At 41.1% G+C, this 25,609-nt stretch overlaps 1 protein-coding gene across 4 annotated transcripts in view; it reads left to right on the top strand.

The window, feature by feature from the left end:
• The window catches only part of OVCH2 (ovochymase 2), a 111,838-nt gene that overhangs the window by 44,074 nt on the left and 42,155 nt on the right, over positions 1-25,609 (top strand). For all 4 annotated transcript variants that reach the window (XM_030200953.1, XM_030200950.1, XM_030200951.1 and 1 more), the window contains 6 exons: positions 1,527-1,618; positions 7,844-8,016; positions 10,934-11,029; positions 14,995-15,146; positions 17,588-17,783; positions 24,758-24,784. In XM_030200953.1, the coding sequence (XP_030056813.1) occupies positions 1,527-1,618; positions 7,844-8,016; positions 10,934-11,029; positions 14,995-15,146; positions 17,588-17,783; positions 24,758-24,784 (736 nt within the window). The remainder of the gene's footprint in view (positions 1-1,526; positions 1,619-7,843; positions 8,017-10,933; positions 11,030-14,994; positions 15,147-17,587; positions 17,784-24,757; positions 24,785-25,609) is intronic.

Raw genomic sequence — 25,609 nt, 5'->3', positions numbered from 1 at the left:
GAGTGCTTTGCTCCTCCACTGCTGCAACCTTCTTCTCCCTGAAACCTCATTAGTATTCTTCGAGTCTAGTTTGGGGTTCCTTATGTACCGAGCATTGCTTCAGACTCCTTTTGTTCCTTTGCAGAATGCTTCGCTTAGAAACTTACAAGCAGTGTTCTTGGTCGCCAATTCTTTGGCATGCAGCGTGTCTGAATTTTTAGCATAGCCATGCCGACCTGTTTTTTCTCCAATTTGCTGAGTCTGGAGTGACCTTCCTTTTGGTTCCTTCTTTCTTTTCCGGCTGTGGTTTGGCTTTTCTTTTTCAGCCTCTCTTTCTTCCCTCCTTTTAGGAGGGGGATTTTCACATGGAGTACACGACGCTTCGTCTTCTGGATGTTCAGTGGGCTCTCCGGTATTTGCAGATGTTGCATGTTTTTCAGTGTTCAGATCTTCTCTTTGTCTTTGTCGCTGGTTATTGCTGTGGGATGGCAGCCTCTGGTCTGATCTGATTTTTTTCTCGTTGGATTGCAGATACATTGTGGATTTTTTGGAAAGGTTGTGTTCCATTGGTGGCATTCCAGGCTCGTTTCACAAGTTTGTTATTTACTTCTTGAGCGGAACGGGTGTGCTTTCACTATTCAGATGCTGCCTTTGCAGCGGCGGTTCTGTCTCAGGGAGCAGCAACTTCCCACCCTACTTAGGGATTGCTTTGGTACATCCCACCAGTTCTTGGATTTATCTGTTGCATACACTAAGGAAGGTAAAATTATGCCTTACCTGCTGATAATTTTCTTTCTTTTAGTAGCAGCAGATGCATCCAGGATCCCATGCTTGTTTTGCCTATCTGTTCTTGTCCTGGTCTTTAGTTTCCAAAAAAGAGGAAAGAGAACAGAAACCACTGATGAGTACTCCATCGCAGTCGTGGTTTCTCTTAAGTCAGACTGACAAGTTTCTGTTTTGTATGGTTGGTGAGGAAGGCTTCCTGGTTTCTTGTCTGATTCTACTTGGTGATGAGACATGTACTGAGGTGAAGGAGTAGCTGGCCGTCTGGTATCACTGCCTTCAGCTTTGTAATCTCTATCTCCACCGTAGATGGACACAACCCACCAATTCTTGGATTCATCTGCTGCTACTAAAGAAAAGAAAATTATCAGCAGGTAAGGCGTAATTTTACCGTAGTTCTGATGTTTTGATCATTTAAAGGGGATATGGAAATCATAAAAGTTTAATAACCTCTGATTTAAAGGAAGTTAAGGATTGGATGAATGCGAAAAGAGACCTGGTATATGGGAGTGGGTGCCTAAGGTAGATGCATATGTATATGTTGGAGGAGAGGAAAGGGTTAACAGTAGACATGATCCCCAAGAAGGAAATGAAAGGGAGTTACAGGTGTGGGAAGGAAGGGCATTTTAATAGTGTGAGAGAAGGGGATGGAGGAAAGTTATTTGTTTTTTATTGATTTGGATTTATAATTGAACAACACCATCTAATCATATTTGGCTTAATAAATTCTGAAATTAAACTAAGGGCTTCCTTTTTTGATTCAGGCTTCCCTGAAGCGAAATAACAAACATTTCTGTGGAGGAACCATTGTATCTGCTAACCGGATAATCACAGCTGCACATTGTGTTATGGACAGGTATGAAAGCCGGAATTCAGTCAGCTTATTTAAGATGACATTATAAATCTGTCCCATGTAATCTTGTGCATCAGTATTTTCATGACTACTTTAAACCTTGCTAGTTAAGAAAATGTGGCTGCGAATAGGATAAGCTCTCGAATGATCGCTTGGGATTATTTGATACAATGTGTTCTGCTGTGCCTTTTAAAGATGAACGCTCTTGCTTTTCTCTGTCTTTTAAAATCCTATGTTGTTTCATTTGTAAGATTTTTCCCCAAAACTTGACAGTGTTGCTACATCATTCATCTCCTTATAACAAAATGAAGGGGCCCTTTTACTAAGCCACAGCAAAATTGAATTGAATTAAAATTACACTTATATTCTGCAGGATTCCACTTAAATGGTTCAATGCAGAGTACGAAAAATTAGCCAAGTAAAAAACTACTGGGAAAATTACAAATTAGAGCATCCTAAGGCAGGACTGTTTTTACAGTGGCAGTAAATTAAAGATTTTTTCCATTTTTTTATTTGCAGGTTGTCCACTAATGTTATCACAGCAACTGCAAATAATTAACATGAGAGCACTTACTGCTTCTGATTTAGGAGGCAATTAGTGGTCCTGCATTAACCCTGCGTTAACCAGTTAGCACACAGTTATGTGAATGCACTAGCTGGTTGGCGCTTCTGCATCCACTATCCACCCATGACACCCCCTATTAAAAAAAATTACAAAAATAGTTTGCACATGATTACCGCACACAAACAGGGAAATTACCACAAGATGCTGTAGTGCATCCTGCGGTAAGCCTTTTTAAGCATGCTAAAGCCACATTGGGGGGGGGGGGGGGGATTCTATATTTAGCACCTAAAAAATCTGCATGGAAAACATTTCTGCCTAAGCATATTCTATAAGTGGCATCTAGATTTAGGGGTCCTTTTACAAAACTTCGGCAAAAGGGGGCCTGCACTGACATTGGCACATGTTTTTGATGTGCACTGAGGTCCCCTTCTACCGCAGCAGGTAAAAGACAGGTTTCCCTTTTCTTAAAGAAATGGCCATTTCAAGGGGGAGCACTTACCACCACCCATCGAGGTGGTGTAAGGGCTCCTGCACTAACTTGGCGTAGCTGGGAGGCGCACAGCACTGCCTGATTACTGCCGGGTACACACTGGCACTACAAAAATTGAAATATTTTTGCAGCACCTGAAATGGCACGTGCTACAGGAGGGAACTACTGCCTGGCTGCTGTGGTAGCCCGGCAGTACTTCCCTTTTAGCAAGATGTAAGCCCATGTTGGCCATACCGCTTCTTCATAAAAGGGCTCCTGAATGCCTAAAATTATGCACATTCATTTATGCCGAAAAAAGGTGCACTCGGATACATTCTATAAATAGTTGCATAAATTTTGGAATGCTCACAAAACTCCCATTTCCCCACCCATAACCATGCCCCCTTTTGCCTGCACTCATTAGAAGTTAGGCGCACTGCATTACAGAATACACTTAGCGACTAGTGTGCATAAATTGTAATTATTGCCAATTAGTGCTCATTATTGCTTGTCAAGAGCTGTTATCAATGCTAATTGGCTTGTTAAGCCAATTAAAGGTAAGTGCTTTGTTATAGAATATGCTTGGATTTTGGTATAGATCTCTAGGTGCGCTGTATAGAATCTGGGGGTTAGGGCTTAGCACACCTTAGTTAAAAGACCCCAAAATGCAAGCAAATATGAGGCAACTAAGGACCACAATGCAAACCAAATCATATCAAACACAAATCCTGGTCTCCATCCCTGGAAGGGAGCAAGAACATTGTAAACATTAAATTGAGTTCCAATATGTAGCTGATGTACTGCCAAGTGAAAAATACTGCAGATGGAGCTTCATATGCTAAAACCTCAAATAGTGTGTGTTATTTTTCATAACATGCAATAGTTGGCATTGTAGGGAAAGGGAATTGGATGATATACTGCCTTTCTGTAGGTTTGCAACTACATTCAAAGCAGTTTACTTAGTATATGCAGGTACTTATTTGTACTTGGGGCAATGGAGGGTTAAGTGACTTGGCCAGAGTCACAAGGAGCTGCAGTGGGAATCTATCCCAGTTCCCCAGGATCAAAGTCTGCTTCACTAACCACTAGGCTAGTCCTCCACTCCATGTAGCATGCCAAGCATAATTTGAAAAGTTTTACAGATTTGCAGTAAATAAAATTATGCATGTAGCCACCCATTTAGAATCTGGGTGACAAAATGCCTGTAAGTTCAGCAACATGTAATGCCTCTTCTTCCCACACAGTGAAGAACATACGAATAGCCATTCTGAGGCAGAGGTAAAGAACATAGAGAAAAGATCCAGAGGTTGGCTGGTGTAGGAGGAGTGGGGGCAGGGGCCTCAGGTGGCACTTTTTCGGGTGTGGCATCTCTCCCCTTCCTTCCTCCACCCCATTCCCCAATTTTACCTTCTTTTTATGTTTTTTTAAAAGCCAGTGGCAGCAGCGATTTCCATATGCTCTTCTCTTTACTGCGACTGCTTCTCTGATGTCACTTCTGGTTACCTCAGAGGCGGCCGCAGTACAGAAGAGGTCGGTGCCAGCGGCAGAGCAGCATATGGGAATCACTGCCACTGCTGGCTTTAAAAAAAATATAGAAGCTAAAACCAGGGAACGGGATGGAGGAAGGAAGGGGGGAGGATGCCAGAACTTGGCCCGGGAGAGGAGGGTGGCATCTCAGCCCTGCCTCAGGCGGCATCTTGCCATGGACCACCCCTGGGGAGGGGCAGGTACTCAGCAATTAGGTGAATGCTGGTTGGGTTTAAACTTCTGAGGATTTTGCACAGTGAACTCACTGTTGAGTTAATAAACAGAAATGCAGAGATGGGACACATACAATAGAGTCATCAGGTAAGGATTGTACTGGGCAAAGACTAGTCTTCTAGAAATGGTCCATAAAATTAGGCTTGGTCTTGATTTGTTGGCATCCTGGGCTTCCAAATTTAAATATTAATTAAATAGAGATAAAACTAAATTTCTTGTGGTAACTAACCTCTTCGACCATACTGTATATAATGATTTTAACAATGACAACGCGTTCTACCCCCTAGACACTATGCTTAGGGTACTGGGTGTATTAATTGACAGTCACCTAACGTTCGAGCCTCAGGTTTCCTTAGTAGTGGAAAAAACCTTCAGGTCTCTTAGCTTAGGAGAATCAGATCATATTTCTCACCTGACGTCTTTAGACTGCTACGGTAGTTCAATCCTTGATTTTAACACAGTTTGATTAATGCAATTCTATCTATGCTGGATGTAAGAATAATATTTAACCATCTCTCTGACCTCATGTACAACTTTCTTTAAATTAGTCACCTTATTTTCTAACTACTCTTACTTGCTTATACTCTTACAATGTCAACACAATACGTAATATAATATTTTAATTGACAGTGAAGTATTGTTATTTAAATATTTTTACTGCTGTAATTGTCTATTGCTCATGTTTGATTTATTCTTAATGTACATTGCCTTGAGTGAATTCCTTCAAAACGGCGGTAAATAAATTCTAATAAATAAAATAAAATAAGGAGGGTGTCCTAAATTGGCTGCAAATGGCCCAAAGTACTACAGCTAGGCTTGTCATCAAGGTATTGCATTTTGATAGAGCCACTCCATTATTATGCAAGCTGTACTGACTGCCCATTAAAGCCAGGATTATTTGTAAATTATGTGTTTTTGTCTTTCAAATATTATATGACATGACACCAGTTACATGCAGCCCTTAATCATGTTTAATATTTATTGTTTAATTGATACTTGTTATACTGTCTTTTCTTAGAAGATCAAAGCAGTTCACAATTGCAATATTTAAAACATAGCAAAGAAAAGAGCTCCATTTTATGACAGGAAAGACACATTCAACAAGTTTTTCAGTCATAATATAAAATAATACTTTCCTTCTTTTTTTTTTTTAACAAAACTGCACTCATACAGGGAAAAACACCATTAAAGTGCTCAATCTGAAAGGCCATTAAAAGCTAGGTAAAAGAAATGGGTTTTCAACAGGGTTTTGAAAAGCAGTAATGAGAGTTCAGATCCAAGTTCTGAAAGCAGGCTATTCCATAGGCAAGGTACCAAAAAATAAGACTGCTGGTCTGGTGGATTCATTGCATGCAGCCTTAGGTGAAGGCAGAACCAAATAATTGGAGTCTAATGATCAGAATGCCCATATGCAATATAACTATTCTCCTATGCAATATAATCTCTGGTTCTAGGGACTATCTTAGACTTCATCTTCCAGATTGCAAGACAGTGTGCTATAAGTTGGTTCACTCCGCAGACTTTAGATACCAAGGTGCTAAGTGGTGGAACTCACTGCCAATGGCAATCAAGGGTCAGCCTGATTACTTGGTATTTCGCAAAAGACTGAAAACTTTCCTCTTTGAGAGGCTTCTACCCATTGATGGAGCGTATTAAATTATAACCAGCTATCAATGGTTTATTATTTAGTTCTTATTTGTGTCTTGTTTGTGCTACTCTGCTCTTACTTGATATTTTTTTTAAGGTATTGTAAACCTTGCCTGTTGTTTTATTTATTGTTAGTCACATTGAACTCAAGTATGTTTGGGATAATGAGGGTTGCAAATGTCAAAATAGATAAATAAATAAACAATCCAATATTTCATGGGTTTAAATAAAATATGGGAAGCTCAGTAGTAGTAGTAGTAAGAAGGTGAAATTTTCCATAGAAAAGTAAATTTAAGCAAAAGGAGTAATGATAAGGTGGAAGGATCAGAAGAAATATGAAGACTACTTCTTTACTGAGAAGGTGGTAGATGCCTATTATAGTAGCAAAGATCATGAAAACCAACGCCATGACAAGATTTCAACATGCATGGAATAGATACAGAACACAGGAATAAGGACAGGTAGAAGAAATAAGGAAGGAGATGAAGTGTTTACATAGAGACATGGAGCTCTAGTGGGTCAAAGAGAGAAGAATACAAGCCAATCAGCAGAACGTGGAAGTATGGCTACAGCAGCCATCCAAGAAGGCTGAGGGAATCAGAGAAGAAGATAACTGGGTTGAACAGAGGACTACTTGGTCCTTTTCTGCTGTCATCTACTAGGTTACCATGTAAACCTCATTCGTCACCAAGAGTAATAGCTCATAGATCAGTGTTTCCCAAGTCTGGTCTTGGCGTACCCCTTGCCAGTCAGGCTTTCAGGATATCCACAATGATATCAAATTCACTTCAGATCACCCGACCTTCAAGAAGCGTCTCAAGACCTTCCTTTGTGGCAGAGCATACGCCACGAGCCCTAAAGGAGCCACGCCCTTTTAGCCCATAGCTCGCTCTATGATAATTTATCACCTACCCTCTCTCCTTTTCTTCATCGGTCATTTCTCTCTCCCACCTGTGACCTTGTCTACTGTGCTTTGTACTATTGTACTATTGTTTGCTTATTAACTATTGTACGCCACATTGAGCCTGCCCTTGGGCGGGAATATTGTGGGATATAAATGTCATAAATAAATATGCATGAAAGAAATTTGCATATAATGGAGGCAGTGTACACAAATCAAGTTAACCAAAGCTAAGTATAAAAATTTCTATATTAAAAAACCATAAATATAAGGGAACCCTTGACAGGGTGAAGCTTTCATTAAAGCCCAGTGCAAAGAAATATGTTTATTTAAAAATTGAATATTTAAAAATTTATAAACAAAAGATAGGTGTTGGACCAATGACGAGAGGCATATAAGTTTGATTTCTGGATGTTCATAACATCAAAGTGGAAATTCATATCAACAACACCTCTGAGGTCTAATATAAGAGAAACTACATATGAACAGTAGGATACAGTGACATTATTGTGCTATTGATTATAGAATCGTGTGGAAACTGTATAACTATATATAATTCAGTGGGCAAATTTTGATATCACAAATCAAGTTCATGCATATTCATTGTGGATAACCTGAAAATCTGACTGGCAAGGAGTACCCCAGGACCGGACTTGGGAAATACTGGCATAAATGACACCATTGTTTCAAAACATGAAAACCAGTGGTGAAAACTTTGATGTCCTCATCTATGCTTTAGCTAGACCCAGTGTGATCCCCCAGAGTTCATCTTGAAGTTTAGGTTTTGGTAGTTCCATCTATGAGCATGATGTAAATGACTGATGCAACTTTCCATTGCTATCTTCTTTCCTGTTTCTAATTCATGTTCTTCTCATTCCTTTTCAGGTATTTGCTTCAGTATCTGAAAGTTGTGGTTGGAGACTATGATCTGCGAGTGAGGGAACAGAAGGAGCAGACATTCTATGTGAAATCCATCATCAGGCATCCAGAATACAATCCAAACCGACCAATACACTATGACATTGCCGTGCTAGTGCTGGATGGCTCCATTCAGTTTGGTAATGCCAGAAATAACTGTGAAGTCCTTTTTGCACAGGAAATGATGTGCCCCAGTAGCTATACAGATTGAGGTGGGGAGCTGTGCAATATTTGCCACTCTAAATAAAAGCCGTTTACTTTCTGCAAAGGTAAATTTGCAGTGTGCATCAGAATGAGTTACACCTGTAAAATAAAACGTGTTTTTTGTGTGGGAATATTGAAGGTGTCAGAATTTTCTCACTCTCCTGCTAAATCCCAACATGCCTTCAGTTAGCAGCTGGGCCCATCTCAGTTCAGAGGCAAATGACTGAATAGTCATCCTCAGTGAAAAATGACCATGCCCATCCACTTATTTTTGTCAATGGGCCTACCCCATCAAGGGGGTCAGTTGTATAACAAACTACATAGGTTTCTCCAATTTTGTGAGGAACAATATGCCAACAGGTGGCATAAGCTTAGGCACAGTTATCCCTGCTCTGAGGCAGATGTGACTTTTCAGAGAGGTTTATGTGTATGCAAGTATTTTATACAATATGCCTGAAAATGCTAAGCTCACCCAGTCCCCATCCCTGGGAACGTTACTGCACTGGTAGTGTAGACTGAGGTACATAGAGGCTCTGTGCACATAAACCCAAATTCTATAAGTGGCATTAATTTGTGTGTGCAATTTAATTCAATAATGAGCCAATTAGCACGGATAATTTGGTCCTACCTATCAATTATCAGTGTAAATTGGCATTAATTTAAATTTACATTCACATATTTATGTGCCTCCCCAAAAAAGGGGTGTGGCCATGGGAAGGTTTTGGGCAGATCAGGGGCATTCCTCCAATTTATGTGCACTGTTATAGAATAAGGGGGATCCGCGCCTAATTTAGATGCAAGCAGTGGTGTGCTGGAGCCGGCTCACACCGGCTCGCAAGAGCCGGTTGTTAACTTTGCTTCACACTTGCAAGCCGGTTGTTGAAACGCGCGAGCCGGCTCTCCTCTCTCCGGATCCGGTCCCTCACATCACCGACCTGACTCTTCGAATTCTTCGGGGCAGGCAGTCTTGCCTGCCCACTGCCAGCGCTGACTCTCCCCCGCTGGCGCTGCCAGTTCGCGCTTTATAAATGGCCGCCGAGACTTCCAGATGCGGCCTCACGAGACTTCTGCTGAAGTCTTGAAGGCCGCCCTTGTAAGTCTCGGCAGCCATTTTGAAGCGTGAACCGGCAGTGCCAGCGGGGGAGAGTCAGCGCTGGCAGCGGGCAGGCAAGACTGCCTGCCCCGAAGAATTTGAAGAGTCAGATCGGTGACGCGAGGGACCGGATTTGGAGGGAGGGAGGAGAATTCGCCGAACAACTCGGGGGGGGGGGGGGTGGTAGGGGAGAGAAGGGAGTCGCTGGGCATTTGTGGATGGAGGGGAGAGAAGGGTCGCTGGGTATGGGTGTATGCAGGGCAGGGGAGAGGAGGGTCACTGGGTATGGGTGCATGCAGAGCAGGGGAGAGAAGGGTCGCTGGGTATGGGTGCATGCAGGGCAGGGGAGAGGAGGGTCACTGCTGGACATGGGTGGATGGAGGGCAGAGGAAAGGAGGGTCACTGGGTATGGGTGCATGCAGGGCAGGGGAGAGAAGGGTCGCTGGGTATGGGTGCATGCAGGGCAGGGGAGAGGAGAGGAGGGTCACTGCTGGACATGGGTGGATGGAGGGCAGGGGAAAGGAGGGTCACTGGGTATGGGTGCATGCAGGGCAGGGGAGAGAAGGGTCACTGGGTATGGGTGCATGCAGGGCAGCAGGGGAGAGGAGGGTCACTGCTGGACATGGGTGGATGGAGGGCAGGGGAAAGGAGGGTCACCGGGTATGGGTGCATGCAGGGCAGGGGAGAGGAGGGTTGCTGGGTATGGGTGCATGCAGGGCAGGGGGAGAGAAGGGTCACTGGACATGGGTGGATGGAGGGCAGGGGAGATGAGGAGAGAGAGAAGAAATGCTGGACATGGATGGAGGGAAGGGAAGAGTGAGGAAGGAGATGAGATGAGGGAAAAGGAAGAGAGGAGAAAAACTGCACTTGGATGAAGAAAATAGGCAGAAGCTGAGGACCAGAAATGAAGAAGAAAGGAGGAAAGGAAAGAAATAAATGGAAAGGAAGCCCTGGAAACGGAGTTAAGAGGACAGATAGCAGCAGAATCAGATACTGAGCCAGCATGATCAGAAAAACAGTCACCAGACAACAAAGGTAGAAAAAAAAATCATTTTATTTTCATTATAGTGTTTGGAATATGTTCACTTTGAGAATCAGGTGCTCAACATTAAAAGTTTATATTTATTTACTTATTTATGGCATTTTATCGCACATTAAACGTGAATTAGATTGGAACCTGGGATCATTTAATTTTTTTTCCTGGAGTAATGCATTACCACCCCCCAGGCTCTCTCCTCGGCTATAGCCAGCTCTGCAATTTGGGGGGGGGGGGCGCAGAGGGAGACGGGGGGCGCAGAGGGGGACCGGGGAGAGAGCCTGTTGTTAAATATTTACCAGTACACCACTGAACGCAAGGATTAGCACCAGGGTTTAGTTGGTGTAAATCCTCGCATCTAAAGTTAAGCACAGATCCCGGTGCTAAGCGCTAGTCACCTAACTTTGAGTGCCATTTATAGAATAGCGCTTAGCATGATTTTTTTGGCTCCATTTAAAGAATTTGGTCCAAAGTCCGTACAGTTTTATGACAAGCCATATTCATGTGAAACAGGTTATAAAATTACTTCCTAACCTAGTTGTGAAAACAGTACGACAATAGCCCAGTGGCCAGTCGGGTGTACGCTGGTGACATGGACTGTTAGCTTTATTACATGGAAACCCATATAGGAGACCTCACTGATGTCTCTCTGCCAGGTTAGAAGGACCTTACTATGACTCATATGTGCAATGATATGATGACAACCATGTGTTTTCTATTTCAGGTGAAACAGTTCAGCCTGCATGTCTTCCAAATCAGGATGAGCTCTTTGAACCTGGACTTCTATGTACAACTTGTGGCTGGGGACGGCTAGCAGAGAGTAAGAACCTCTCCTCACACTTGCTGTGTGGTATGAAAATGAAGCATGTTGGGCTAGACTTGGAAGTTTTTAGTTCCAGGTTCTGTGCTTCTGCTGGGTTAGATAAATCAACAAAGGTCTTGATGATATTGTATCTTTATGATGTTTCTCTCCTCCCATCCCACCCCACCCCCTGACCCCAGCAGTTTAAGGGCCTCTTTTATAAAGCTGTGCTACCGATTTTCGGTGTGGCAAATGAGAGGAAGCCCATTCAATTCCTATGGGCTTCCTCTCATTTGCCGCACAAGAATTGCTAGTGCGGCATTCTAAAAGAAGCCCTAAGTGCTTTAGTTCTCTGTGATCTCAGTTTTTGTAAAGCGTTATCCAGTAGGAAATATTGGGATAACAAATGGGGTTTTAAATCACAATCCAAAATTTACAATCTTTATACCAAGACTAAATTTGCCTGGGCAATAGGGAAATGGCACCGACTTCTTTTGGTAAATGAAATTACGCTGGTAAAATGTACCAAGGCTCGGTTTGTCTGTGATCCAAATGAAACGGGGGGCTAGCAATGTTTTCTTCTGTGTGCATGTGGGAGTGTGTGTGTCCCTGCCCTCTCTCCCCTCCCCCCTCTGAGTCCTTCACTGTTACAGAGCCAGCGATTTGATTTCATGCTCTGCTGTTTTCCTTCACTGACTGTTTGTTACAGAGGGCAGGGCAGACACTCATGGGGAAACCGAATATCTCTCCCCCTTCACACTTCCGTCTGGAGGCTTCATAGAACGTTGGTGTTGCCTTTTATATAGAGAGATTATTTTATGTTTTACCTATTTTTGTAATCCGCGCTGAACTGAAGGGTTGAGCGGAATAGGAGGATGAGAATTACAGGTCTGTCCAGGGCCGTGCTAACACGGTAAGCGAGGTAAGCATGGCAGGGGGGCGCTTCTCTCTGGGGGGCGCCGCCGCACCATGCTCATCTCACTCGCCCTCCCTTTTTTTTTTTTTTTTTTAAATTTACCTCCGTGGCGGCGGTTCCGGCAGCGCAGCGTCAGGGAAGGAGGCGGCGCTCCCGATGTCTCTAGCCTTCCCTTCGCTGTGTTCCGCCTTCTTCTGACGTCAAGGAAATGACGTCAGAAGAAGGCGGAACACAGCAAAGGGAAGGCTAGACGTCGGGAGCACCGCCTCCTTCCCTGATGCTGCGCTGCCGGAACCGCCGCCACGGAGGTAAATTTAAAAAGAAAAAAAAAGAAAAGGGATGTTGGGGGGAGAGAAGAGGGCAGGCAGTTGAACAATGGGAGCGGGAGGGCAGGGGAGAGACGAGAGCATGGATGCGAAGGGGGGGGGGAGAAGAGGGCGGGCCAGGCTGGGACATGGGAGTGAGAGGAGAGAGAGGAGCATGGATGCGAGGGGGGGTCATGGAAGGGAGAGAGGGGAATTGCTGGATAGGGATTAATGGAGGGGGCAGGGGACAGGAGCATGGATGGGCATGGATTGGGAGGGCAGGGCTCAGGGAGAGAGGGGAATTGCTGGAAAGGGATGAATGGAGGGGGCAGGGGACAGAGGAGCATGGATGGGCATGGATTGGGAGGGCAGGGCTCAGGGAGAGAGGGGAATTGCTGGAAAAGGATGAATGGAGGGGGCAGGGGACAGAGGAGCATGGATGGGCATGGATTGGGAGGGCAGGGCTCAGGGAGAGAGGGGGAATTGCTGGATAGGGATGAATGGAGGGGACAGATGGGCATGGATGGATATGGATTGCATGGCAGGGCTCAGGGAGAGAGGGGAATTGCTGGATAGGGATGAATGGAGGGGACAGATGGGCATGGATGGATATGGATTGCAGGGCAAGGCTCAGGGAGAGAGGGGAATTGCTGGATAGGGATGAATGGAGGGGGCAGGTGACAGAGGAGCATGGATGGGCATGGATTGGGAGGGCAGGGCTCAGGGAGAGAGGGGAATTGCTGGAAAGGGATGAATAGAGGGGGCAGGGGACAGAGGAGCATGGATGGGCATGGATTGGGAGGGCAGGGCTCAGGGAGAGAGGAGAAATTGCTGGACATAGAGGGGAGGGAAGAGAGATGAAGGAGATGAAATGAGGGGAAAGGAAGAGAGGAGAAAAACTGCACATGGATGAAGAAAATAGGCAGAAGCTGAGGACCAGAAATGAAGAAGAAAGGAGGAAAGGAAAGAAATAAATGGAAAGGAAGCCCTGGAAACGGAGAAGAGGACAGATAGCAGCAGAATCAGATACTGGGCCAGCATGATCAGAAAAAGAAAGTCACCAGACAACAAAGGTAGAAAAAAATCATTTTATTTTCATTTTAGTGTTTGGAATATGTCCACTTTGAGAATTTACATCTGCTATCTTATTCTGCAATGTATAGCAATTTGTTTTTAAGAATATTGCTGACAATTTTCACGGGGGGGGGGGAGGACCACCGCCGCCGCCAACTGATAGTCTGCAGGGGGGGCGCCAACTGATAGTCTGCAGGGGGGCGCCAGAGACCCTAGGCACGGCCCTGGGCCTGTCAGTCTGACCTTGATGTTGAGTAAATTAATGGAAACGCTTCTAAAGTGGAGGATTGTGAGGTTTCTTGAACAAAATGGTCTACAGGAAGCAAGGCAGCATGGCTTTACTAGAGGCAGGTCATGCCAGGTAAATCTGATTGATTTCTTTAACTAAGTAACCAAACAGTTGGATGTTGGAGGGGCGCTAGATGTGGTGTACTTGGATTTTAGCAAAGCCTTTGACACGGTTCCACACAGGTGACTGATAAATAAATTGTGAGAAAAACTTCCAAATGCTGCTTTATGTCACTTTTTAGACGTTTTTCTGTTTTGAAAATGAGCCCAATAGTAACATAATAGATAATGGCAGATAAAGGGAAAGGGACTTGATATACCACCTTTCTGAGATTTTTTTGCAATTACATTCAAAGTGGTTAAGTGACTTGCCCAGAGTCACAAGGAGCTGCAGTGGGAATTGAACTCAGTTCCCCAAGATCAAAGTCCACTGCACTAACCACTAGGCTACTCCTCCACTCACTCCACCTGAACAGTCTACCTGTTCTGTTTAACAGTCATGCTCATTATCAATTTATGATTAAACCAACAATGAATGTGGTATAAAAATACTTGATCCTGGTCTTTCTTTGCTATTTTTGGGACACAGACTGTATAGTCTGCCTAGGCACAATTCTTACTTCATGACTCTATTTTATGTGCTCCACAACTCCTCCAACTATTTATTTATTTAATTGCATTTGTATCCCACATTTTCCCACCTATTTGCGGGCTCAGTGTGGCTTACAATACATTGTAAATAATGGAAATACAGTTTGTTACATTACGATTATGGTTACATTGTGAATAGTTAAGGAACACAGAGTTATATCGGTCACTTTTGGGGCGTAGAAACTATAGGATTTGTCGTTGGGGAATTACTACGGTGGTCGAATAGTAGCAAGAGAGTGATGGGTAGAGAGTTTTTATCTGTGGGTAGATTGTTGAGTGGGAGAGAGTACGGGGAAGTGGAGTACGTGAGGTAATGTCTTGAGGCATTATTATGATGTATATGGGATTTATATGTTTTAATCCTTGCGGTATATTTTTTCAAAGAGATAGGTCTTTAATCGTTTGCGGAAGTCTGTCAACTCATAGACCGCTCTCAGGCCGTGTGGCAGTGCGTTCCAAAGTTGCGTGCTCTTGTAGGTGAAGGTTGATGCATGTAGTGCTTTATACTTTATGCCTTTGCATTTTGGGAAGTGGAAGAGTGTGAACCTGAAACTTTCTGGCTTTAAACCAATGATCCTACCCCTGAGCCAAAGGAGCCAACACCCTGGGTCTATTATTAGGAGAAGCAGCTTATTTTGATTCACCTCCTCACTCCCTCTGCCCTGTATCACTCCATCACTTTGACACAAACCATGAAACACTGCACTTCTGCAAGTGGATTACAAGTAATTGTTTGGTCTGATTTTCAGATGGAATTCTTCCTAATATCTTACAAATGGTGGACTTACCAATTGTTGAAGAAAATGAGTGTAATGATGCCATGTTAACTCTAAGGACTCCAATGACAGGAAGCACCATACTCTGTGCTGGGTTCCCTGAAGGGGGAAAGGATGCATGCCAGGTACTGCAGGCTGAGGGCCGGGGGTGGGAACCTCTCATTACTAGACTCTCTGTGCATTGCATGTGCATGCATGTGTATATGTGAATACAGATGTGCAATCCTTGTGTACTCTATGTGGGATAAATTTATAATAGTTCACCTAAAAATATTCCTCAAAAAGCTGCCTTTTATATGCAAACAACATAGGCATCTAAGGGGGTCTTTTACAAAGGTGCACTAGCGTTTTTAGTGCACACTAATGATTAGCATGCACTAAATGCTAAAGACATCTATAGAAATATATGGGTGTCTCTAACGTTTAGCGTGTCCTTATTTTTAGCGCCAACTAAAAATGCTAGCACGCCTTTGTAAAAGGATCCCTAAATATCTTTTATAGAATAAGCTCTCAAAACTATTTCTAATGGTGCATAAATGCTCCTCTACAAATGTATATCTGCTCCAAGGCAGGAGTAGGAGAGGCAAAAAAAAGGTTACCCCCTAGAGTTGTTGTTTTTTCTGCTGTTTTCTCAGCAGCCGTTTGGAATTTCAATGTGAAATTTTGCAGCTTTATGTGTTGTTACTATCTACATTTATTTGTTGAGTAGAATGAGATTATCTTTAAATATGGCAAAGTTACAGACTTTTTAGTACGACCACCCAGCAATTTTCACGCATTCAAAAATGTTTGCACTGTAAAACTACCATTATTTAAAAAAAAAAGGGGGGGGATACCAGCTTACTGTTAATGACATCACAGTATCGTAGACTTTTGTCTGGGGAGCCATGTTGGAGGCCAATCACAAGCTCCACCTAAAAGTTGCAATCACTGAACTCAAGGAAGCACTGCAGATGATGTGTTAAAATTGGGGATGCGGACACTCTAAGCGTTCACAGTGACTGCGAAATTCTGGCACATTCTTAATTGTATCCTTTGAATGTCTTTATTTTACTGTGTTCTATCTCGAACATTTTTAATGTGCAAAATTCGCTAGATAGTAAGGCTAAAATGTCAGTAACATCAACATAGCTTAAGATAAGATAATTAAATGTTGTTTAATAGTAATATTTAAGTATGATGACTTAATAAGTACATAAAAATTTATTGTTGAAATTCAGTGCAGTTTCTGAGAAAACAGCAAAAGGTTCTAGGGGGCACTGTTCCCTCTAAGCTGAGCGGGAGTCCTCCAACAGCACTGCTGCCAGTGGGGGGCAGTGCTTCAATATTGTGTTTTCAATCGCTAGGGACAGGCAGGTTCCCTGGAGTTTTATAGAGCTTGCATGTCCCTCACTATTGAAAATGTGATAGTGAAACAGCACCTCCCCCCCCCCCCCCCCCCCCCGACTGGCAAGAATGTAGGTGAAGAACTCCCACTCAACTTAGAGGGAACAGTGCTAGGGGGTTACTTTTTATTTTTGCCTCACCCTGTATTTTTATAAATGACACATCACCACTCCACCCCAGCTCCACCCATTTAGCCCGTGATTCTATAAATGGTGCCCAAATTTGCATACCTAAATTTGGGCATGCTCCTGAGATGCACGCACAAATTAATTAAATAGTGAGCTCAGAACAATGAATAATTGGGTACTAACAACCAGTTATTGAAGCTAATTGGCACCTATTAAAATGTGTGCATGTATCTGGCTGCACTCCATTCTATAAGGCAATGCACCCAATTCCCACAGCGTATATTTCAAAAGGGGGCGTGGCCATGGGCATTCCAAAATGTTGCACATGTAGTTATAGACTATTGGGTCAGCGTGCTCATCGTGGGCACCAGCATTTACACCAGGTTTCAGCAGGTGTAAGTCTGGCACTTAAAGTTTAGGCATGGGAATCAGAAAGCTGCTTTAGTCACGACAATCCCTTAGGCAGCGGCTTGGAGTGCTGCGAAACACTGGCCACATCAGAAAGGTTGAATTAGCGGCTTCTTCAGTTAAGTTGACTTGATTTATTAAGAGTTTCTGCACAATCTAAATGAGAAAATTATGCAAGAGTTTTTGCATAATTTGAGTAAAAGATTTGTGCATTAAGGATCAACCCAGGCGACGTTTTTTTAAGCCAGTGATTGAATGAAGATGATCTGCTTCACTAAACTAGAATGAGCAGTTTGAGTTCTGAGGCTTTTTCCTTCCGCGAAGGTATTCATTGAAGTACTATTTAGATTTCACTTTTACTATAATGTGGCTGTATCACTAATTTTGTTGTGTGGGATTCTTTTCTATCGATTTTCAACAAGCCACCTAACTAGAATTAATTTGAATATTGCCTACTAGGGGTTAGCCTGCCATCCATGTGCTTGGACATAGCTGGCTAAATCCAGTTGACTAGCACTGGAAATGTATGCTAGGCAGATTTTTCCTGCTCCCTATTATATCTGTACCGTAATACACCATCACATCTGTCTATAGTGCATCCATTCCAATTTGTTATCTAACAGAATGGGTTTGTTTTGTCACAGGGTGATTCAGGTGGTCCTCTTCTCTGCAGACGTAAGCATGGCACCTTGATTTTGGCGGGTGTGACTTCCTGGGGAATGGGATGTGCCCGCAGTTGGAGTGATAATATCATGAAATTGCCAGACCGTAGAGGAACACCTGGGATCTACACTGAGTTACGCAAACTACTGCCATGGGTTCTCCAACACATCTACACAGGTAAAGTGCAAAAAAGAAGAAAAAAGACAAACAATGAAGTTAAAGGTTAGATATAAAAGTACAGAACCTTGATCAAAATTATTTATTCCCATACTGTGTCTATGGGAAACAGCTTTATTGACAAAGACCAAAGCTGAAGAGGTTTCATGTTCCCACTACTAATTCATTCTTTTTGAACTTAAAATGTGCATACATTTCTCTCAGCACATTGAACAAAAGGAGGGTCATTTTTGAATGAGACTAATGTTTTAAAAAGTGGCATAAAGCAGCATTTGGACGGCACCGTGTTTCAGCACTAAGTGCCTGCCTCAGGGGTCTACAGGATACTAAACCACCAGGCAGACCCATTGTTTATGCAGTGTTGAAACTACATTTAATTTTTGTAGATTTTGTCCTCCGTCCATATGTCCCTATTATTCCATCATACGTCAGAGACACTACGGACATGATAAATATTCTACAACAGTACGACGGCAATATGGACAACACTCATGTAACCATGGATATCAATTCACTTTACAAGAATATTCCTCAGCTTGAAGCTTTGGCCATCATTGAAAAAATACTCCGAAAACCATACTGCACACAGTTGCATTCCTACTAGTCTGATACTTACCTGTGCTACTCTTGCATTAACAAAGAATTATTTCCATTTTGAAGATACATATTACCAACAAGTCAAGGGCTCAGCGATGGGTGCAAGTATGGCACCTGATTTAGCCAACCTTTATGTTGCCGACTTTGAATCCAGATTTCTTATAGACCATCCATATATCCGTCATATCAAGATATACAAAAGATATATTGATGAAGTCTTCGTACTGTGGCAAGGTGATGATGTAACTCTCAACGGCTTTTTTTCTTTGGTTAAATCAATGTGATTCTAACCTTCAGTTTAAGATTCAATGGGATCCTAATACCATCTCATATTTAGATGTCTATTACTAAGACACCCTCTGGTTTCACCACAACTATTTATAAGAAACCTACAGACCATAATGTGTTTCTTCATTATGACAGTTTTCATAATAGGAATCTCAAGAAAAACCTTCCCCTTTGTCAATTTTTGAGGTTAAAATACATATGTTCCGAGCCAGAAGAATTACATCAACAATCACATGCCTTAGCAAGACATTTTACCAACAGAGGATATCCAAAGGAAGATCTATCAGCAGGTTTTGTAAAAGCATGTCAAATTAATAGAAAGGAACTTTTACAACCTAAACCAAAAAAGAAAACTTCTGATTTGGTTTGTACCTTACATTTTTCGAACCTGGCACATCAGATACAAAGGTCTATCAGAAGACACTGTCATATTCTTGAAGGAGACGAATGCTTTAAAGACAAGAACCTCATTGTAGCATACTCTCGTGCTAAAAATCTAAAGGAGACTTTTGTTCCTTCTACACTGTCACACCATGATTCTATAACAACAGAAATCCATTATGAACACCGGAAGTGTGGTTGATGTAGTGTATGTGTTTTCATCCATCCAAAAACTCTGATGCCCTACAAGCTTCATCATACATCAGATTGTAAACATCCAATGTCATCTACATCATACAAAGGATGGTTAAAACAAGACTTATCAATCATCGTAGTTGCATCAATAGAAATATCATTAGTGCACCTCTTGTTAGCCACTGGTCAAGTGCTAACCATTCTATTGACGATCTGAGGTTCATAGTATTCAAAGTTTTCAAACCTCATTTGCGGAGAAGTAATCTTGATAGCTTACTTCTGAAGGAAGAACAACGGACCTTATTTAATCTAGACATAGTTTCTTGAGATAGATTTCTGGCCATTCTTGTAGTATAACAACTACCTTCTCTCTGCCATTCTTGTAGTACAACACCTGCCTCCTTTCTGTCATACTTAACATTATGTCATTCTTCAACAATAGTTGTACACCACTATACGCACTCCCTCTCTCATCATTATCATTCATTATCATTTCCAAATATATATCATCACTGTTTTGTAGACATATATCTTTACCCAGTACTTTTTTAATATCTCTTCATAATTATTAGAGTACCAGGTCTGATCTTTTACATTACATATAGTAGCCATTTTACACAAAATTATTAGAGTACCTCATGAGACAGCACACCAACTCTGATCTTATATATCATATAAGAGCCGTTTTACACATAATACATAAAATCTTCCTTTATGATATAGGTATTTTATATATGTAGTGTATATATGTTTTGTTAATATGGATTGGAGCTTGAGTATCCACTGGAATGGTGGTAAGCCAGGTTACAGGACTTTGGTCAGCAGAGGAGCCTTGACTAGGCCTGATAACCCACTAATGGCATAATAGTTGAGAACCTGCAAACGCAGGGCTATATGATGAAGTCTTAATAAAACCTGAAACAAATTACAAATTGAATATAGCATATATGATGATAGAATAATAGATAAAAATGGTTTGTAAAATCTAGCTTGTATTTCTATAACATGGCACACAGGTCATAAGATTATATAAAAATAGATTGTGAAACTGGATGTTTCTATAAAAGATAAAGACAAGATGTTCAGGGTGACGGAAAAGATGCGAGGTTTTGAAATAGCAAAAGCAAGAGATGTTTACCGGAAAAGACAGTTGGGTACAGATGGACACCTGGCCGGAAAAGAAATGTTTCAAAATAACTAGAACAGGAAAAAGAAGTTGGTACAAGATGGTACAAAGAGTACAAATGAACATCTGCCGGAAAAGGGAAAAAAAAATTGGTACAGAGATATTGGCCAATAAGATGAAAAAATAGGTACTGCCATAAGCTTCTATTGAGATCTGTGCCTATAAAGGAGCTACAGAAAAAGTGGGAGAGCGACCAAGGAAGCCAGAGACTGGAGGATGTAGGAACAATGAATAATTTTATTAATAAATTTGGAGACTCGACACAACGTTGTGTTTCGGCCGTCAGGCCTGCATCAGGAGTCTTTGTGACAAGATATTGTCAAAGACTATCAATGATAGTTGTTCAAACGTAACGTTATAGTCTTTAAAAAGACTTTGTTGGGAAACAAGTGACCGTCAGGTACACAGCTAGCGCTGTCCGCGATGTGGTTCTGAACCACATCGCGGACAGCGCTAGCTGTGTACCTGACGGTCACTTGTTTCCCAACAAAGTCTTTTTAAAGACTATAACGTTACGTTTGAACAACTATCATTGATAGTCTTTGACAATATCTTGTCACAAAGACTCCTGATGCAGGCCTGACGGCCGAAACACAACGTTGTGTCGAGTCTCCAAATTTATTAATAAAATTATTCATTGTTCCTACATCCTCCAGTCTCTGGCTTCCTTGGTCGCTCTCCCACTTTTTCTGTGACTCCGTTTTTTATCGTGGGGTGTTTGAGTTCTCCGCTTTTTTGGCGGATTTTCTCCCCTATAAAGGAGCTAACATTCAGACAGAGAAGTTAGAAGCTTCTTCAACACTTGACCGACAGCAGAGCTCTGTGCATTTGAACCTAGATGTATGTATTAAACTGAAGACTTTATCTTGGTAAGAATAAACAGAATCTTATTCCTGATAATTATCTTTGTCTTTATTCCTACATACTGTATTATATGTGCTCTTTCCTTATTATCTGCTATACACAAATAAGCCACACTCACTGAACTACAAAGAGTAGATTAAAAATATATATATATGTGGGAACATAAATGACCCAGGATACACCTAGATCCAGAAAGCCAGAAAGCAGTGGTTATGGGAATTAGTTTCGTATTGTGGCTGCTAATGCCTCCCCAGAACAGACCCCCCTGGGATTGGAGGGAAACTGTAAAGAACCTTTTGGATGAACTTAAGATGTTTAGTCCCCCATGTGGAAGAGCCCAGAAGGGGTCTAAAAGAGGGGCATTTAAACAGTTTTTATCTTTCAAATGGTTTAGAATGTCATCTTCATTATAATTGTAATTCAAACATATTTTGTCCATAAACAATTTGAGATGTGTTCTTTGAAATTTTAGTTTGTATTTTTTATGTTCTATAATTCTTTATTTGGGGACTATATTTCTTTCATATTCATTCATTTTGTATAAAAGTCCATGTACATTAATGTTTTATGGTGTTCGATTATAGTCTCATTCATTTCAAATTCCACATCAGAAGGTCAGTTTTTCTTTACTATTCATGGTTTATTTCACTGTTGTTTAATCTGTTCAACATATCACAGCATGGTCGGCTGGTTTGTATTATAGTGCAATTATAAATACTTTTTTCACAACAAAATATAACATAACATGGTGATTAGTTCGTCTGATAATTCCATATACATAAGCTTTTGTTTATTTTATACATTCTCTGTTTTTAGATCATCTGTAGGAGTTCCATCTGACAATTCCATTTTATTAGGGCATTCATAATTACAGAATCACATTTATAACTTTTTGCAAGTTCCCTATTGTATACTGGCACTTTCAAAGTTCAAAGTCAAAACACTAGGGCCACATGTAATTGCTGCCTTTCAATTCATCCATTAGTGCCGTATACTGTTCAACCCTAAAGCGCATATGCAATTGTTCCCATGCTTTTCAATCACTTTTAACCAGTGCATAGACACTTTGTTATTTTCTTTACAGTGTTTGCACTGCATCTTGTCAGAAATGCATTGGAAACACAAAGGTCTTTTTGAAGGTAATTCTACTACCAATCTGCACTCGCTAACATGTTTTGTTCTTAGTTCACATCATTTTGTCTATTTTTTGGTAAGTGTTTAACGACTCCGATATATACAAAATAGTGGCCTTAGATTTTAGAATTCTCTAGGGTTTACAGCATCATTCACTTTAAATCACTTCTTAAGTTGTACTTCCAGCACTGTGTACATCTTGTAGTGCTATAGAAATGATTAGTAGTAGTAAGTTGATGACACAATTGGCTAACTGAATATGTTCTTTTTTTATATATCACTTATCACTGGTAAGATGATCGTATTCATTAACGCGTTTATAAGCGCAAGGCATACTATACAACAAACACAGTTATCACAGCCAGTGGTGCCATACTTTGGGATTTACTAAGTTTATAGTATTTTCTAGCCATCACGTTTCATTTTAGATCACTCTTAAGTTGATGGCGCAATTGGTTAACTCAGCATTTTTTTATATATCACTTATCACTGGCAAGATGGTTTATATTCATTAACGCATTTATAAGCACACGGTACACGATACAACAAACACAGTATTTTGGGGGGACTTCTCAGTTCACAGCATTTTCGTAGCCACCATTTTTTACTGTATCTTATCGTCCCACATATCATTCACCATTTGTTCATCCAGAAAGTGATTATATTATGTTTTTAGTAACTTTCTGTTTCATTGCTCGTGTATCTTAGTTTTCACATTTCACACGTACGTCAGTAGAGAATTTGCATTTGACACTGGTGTTTTCACCTCATTCCGGTGCCTTACTTTTCATGCTTAGATGTTATACTTCAATTACAATGTATCTTCCTCTCACGCACTTTTAGACCAGACGCAATATTTACAAAAGTGAATCCTTAAGTCTTTGATGCAAACATTGCCTTTGATACAAGAACAACTCACGGTGAGTTCTTTTTATATTCAACATTCAAAATTACTGCTATCCCCATATGCAACATTTAAGACCACAATATAAACATTAAAAACTTTTCTTTGAATCCAATGGAACAAAAAGAATTATATGTTCTATACAATCATATCATTTGAAGTTAGTCCCCTGCATAGTTTTAGACCGTATAAATCATGCATAAACTTATTTTTAACCATTTATATTTTTTCCCACTCATTTGTTAACTCATTTACACACCCATCCACCCTTTCATTTCATTTTCCTATGTATACAATTATTACCTGGTTTAATAATATACCATATAATGTATCACCATTTGTTTTCATGCTTTTATGATTTTCAATTAACTTTATGACATGATACTCATACGCACTGACAAATGTAGGTTTAACTATGACCTTCTTGTATCATTTTAAGTACTAATATGTTTATTTGGAGATACATTCAATCATGTCCCTCTTGGATTATTTTTATTAGCATTCTTACTTAATTGTATATTTTTATCTAATATGTATGTTTGGAAACACAATTAATATATTGTTTAATTTATCTAATTGTATTTATTGTATATTATTTTATATTTTATAATTTTATGTTTTAATTCTATTTATGTTTAATATCCTGTAGACCCTTGAGGCAGGCAGGCAGGCAGTGCTGAAACACCGTGCTGTGTCAGGCCTTGTATGCAACAACAATAAAGTGCCTTCACTATTGATGATCATCCTGTGTCCCTAATCTTACTCAAGCCTTCTCCAACTTCCCACTATCATTAGCTGTACAGTTGGATGCAGTAGGTTTTTGGTGGGTTTTGGAGGGCTCACTATCACAATATAAGGGAGCAACGGTGATATGTGTACCTCAGAGCTTTTAGGTGAAGTCCACTCCAGTGCCCCCATGGGCTGATTTGAGCGAACATACCATTTGTCACGATACTTAAACTGGTATTTGGGTTTGATTATTCTTACCACATTGAAAAAACAGGATATTTACAGCAGATACTTGACTCCTGATGCAGATAATTTAATTGCCGAAACATGGACCATGTCAAGTCCATTGTATCTGGTTTCTCAATAAAAAAAACTTTTTCACTAAACTCAACCTCTACAGATGTGTTTGGTTGGCCTATATCTCTTCCCTACTACTAACATTAGCACACAGCCATTAATATAAAAAAAACAGAAAAGGGCCATTTTTACTGCCTGTCATTGACCTGGTGTAACCTGTCACACCTGTTTCGGCATGCCAAAGTATGGTATTATTCTATAACAGGTTAGATGCGCCTTAATACCATTATAGAAACAGCACTAAGCGCATGTTGTCATATCTACATTTAGGCTCCACTTTATCGACTTCCCCCTTTGTCTCCTAAATTCATTACTCAAATATTTTCTTTTTATTTCTAGAAACACCACAAATGAAGACATCTTCAGGTAAGAACTCTTTCCATCTCCATTCAGGAAAATAATCCAGAACAATGACTGCTTTGTATTTAAGCGCTTGCAGTTATTATAGTAAACTGATTGTTACTTGTGATTCTGGCCCCCACTTTTATCAAGATCCACCCTCCTCCTGCTCCAGTCTGTGGATTGAGTAGTGGATGGTTTCACATGAGCTTCCTCACTTTCTTGTAGCCCAAGCCAGAAAAGGAGATAGGTGTCCTGCATATTCCTCCTCCCTTCTGTGCCCCCTCCCCGCCTCCATGTTAAACAGACAGAGAAAGTTGAGGGAGGACAAAATAGGGAATAAGGAGAGAGGAAGATTTATTTGGAGGGAGGCAGAGATACAGAGACTGAATAAAGAGAAAGATAAAGCTGGAAGAATTGGAGACTATAGTAAAAGAAGTAGAAGAAAGACTGAGAAAGGGATAGGGTGGAGAAAGAGAGAGCGAGGAAGGTGATAGACCTGGAAGGAATAGACATTGAGAATGCAAGAAACACAAAAGAGTGAATGCTAGAGTAATGAAGATCCTGTTGAAGGAGAAATATCTATTTTTATATGTAACTGTATAAAAATAAATGACATTAAAAGAAGAGAAAAGGGAAATGAAGGATAAATAGTTTACAGAGAGAACACTAATGACCAGATATACTAAAGGAATTTTCCCCATCCTGCACCTATAGAAAAACATTCAGTACATCTGCTTGGTAGAGGGTAATTTTATAACAAGTGTCTATGGGGTCCTTTTACTAAGCCGCGTAGCTGCCTATGAGTGCCCAATGCGCACCAAATTGGAGTTACCGTGTGACCCTTGCGGT

Source organism: Microcaecilia unicolor, chromosome 4 (genome assembly GCF_901765095.1).
Source record: "Microcaecilia unicolor chromosome 4, aMicUni1.1, whole genome shotgun sequence".
NCBI classification, from domain to species: Eukaryota; Metazoa; Chordata; class Amphibia; order Gymnophiona; family Siphonopidae; genus Microcaecilia; species Microcaecilia unicolor.
Note: the sequence above shows the minus strand (reverse complement) of the source record. Positions and strands in the feature narration are given on the sequence as shown.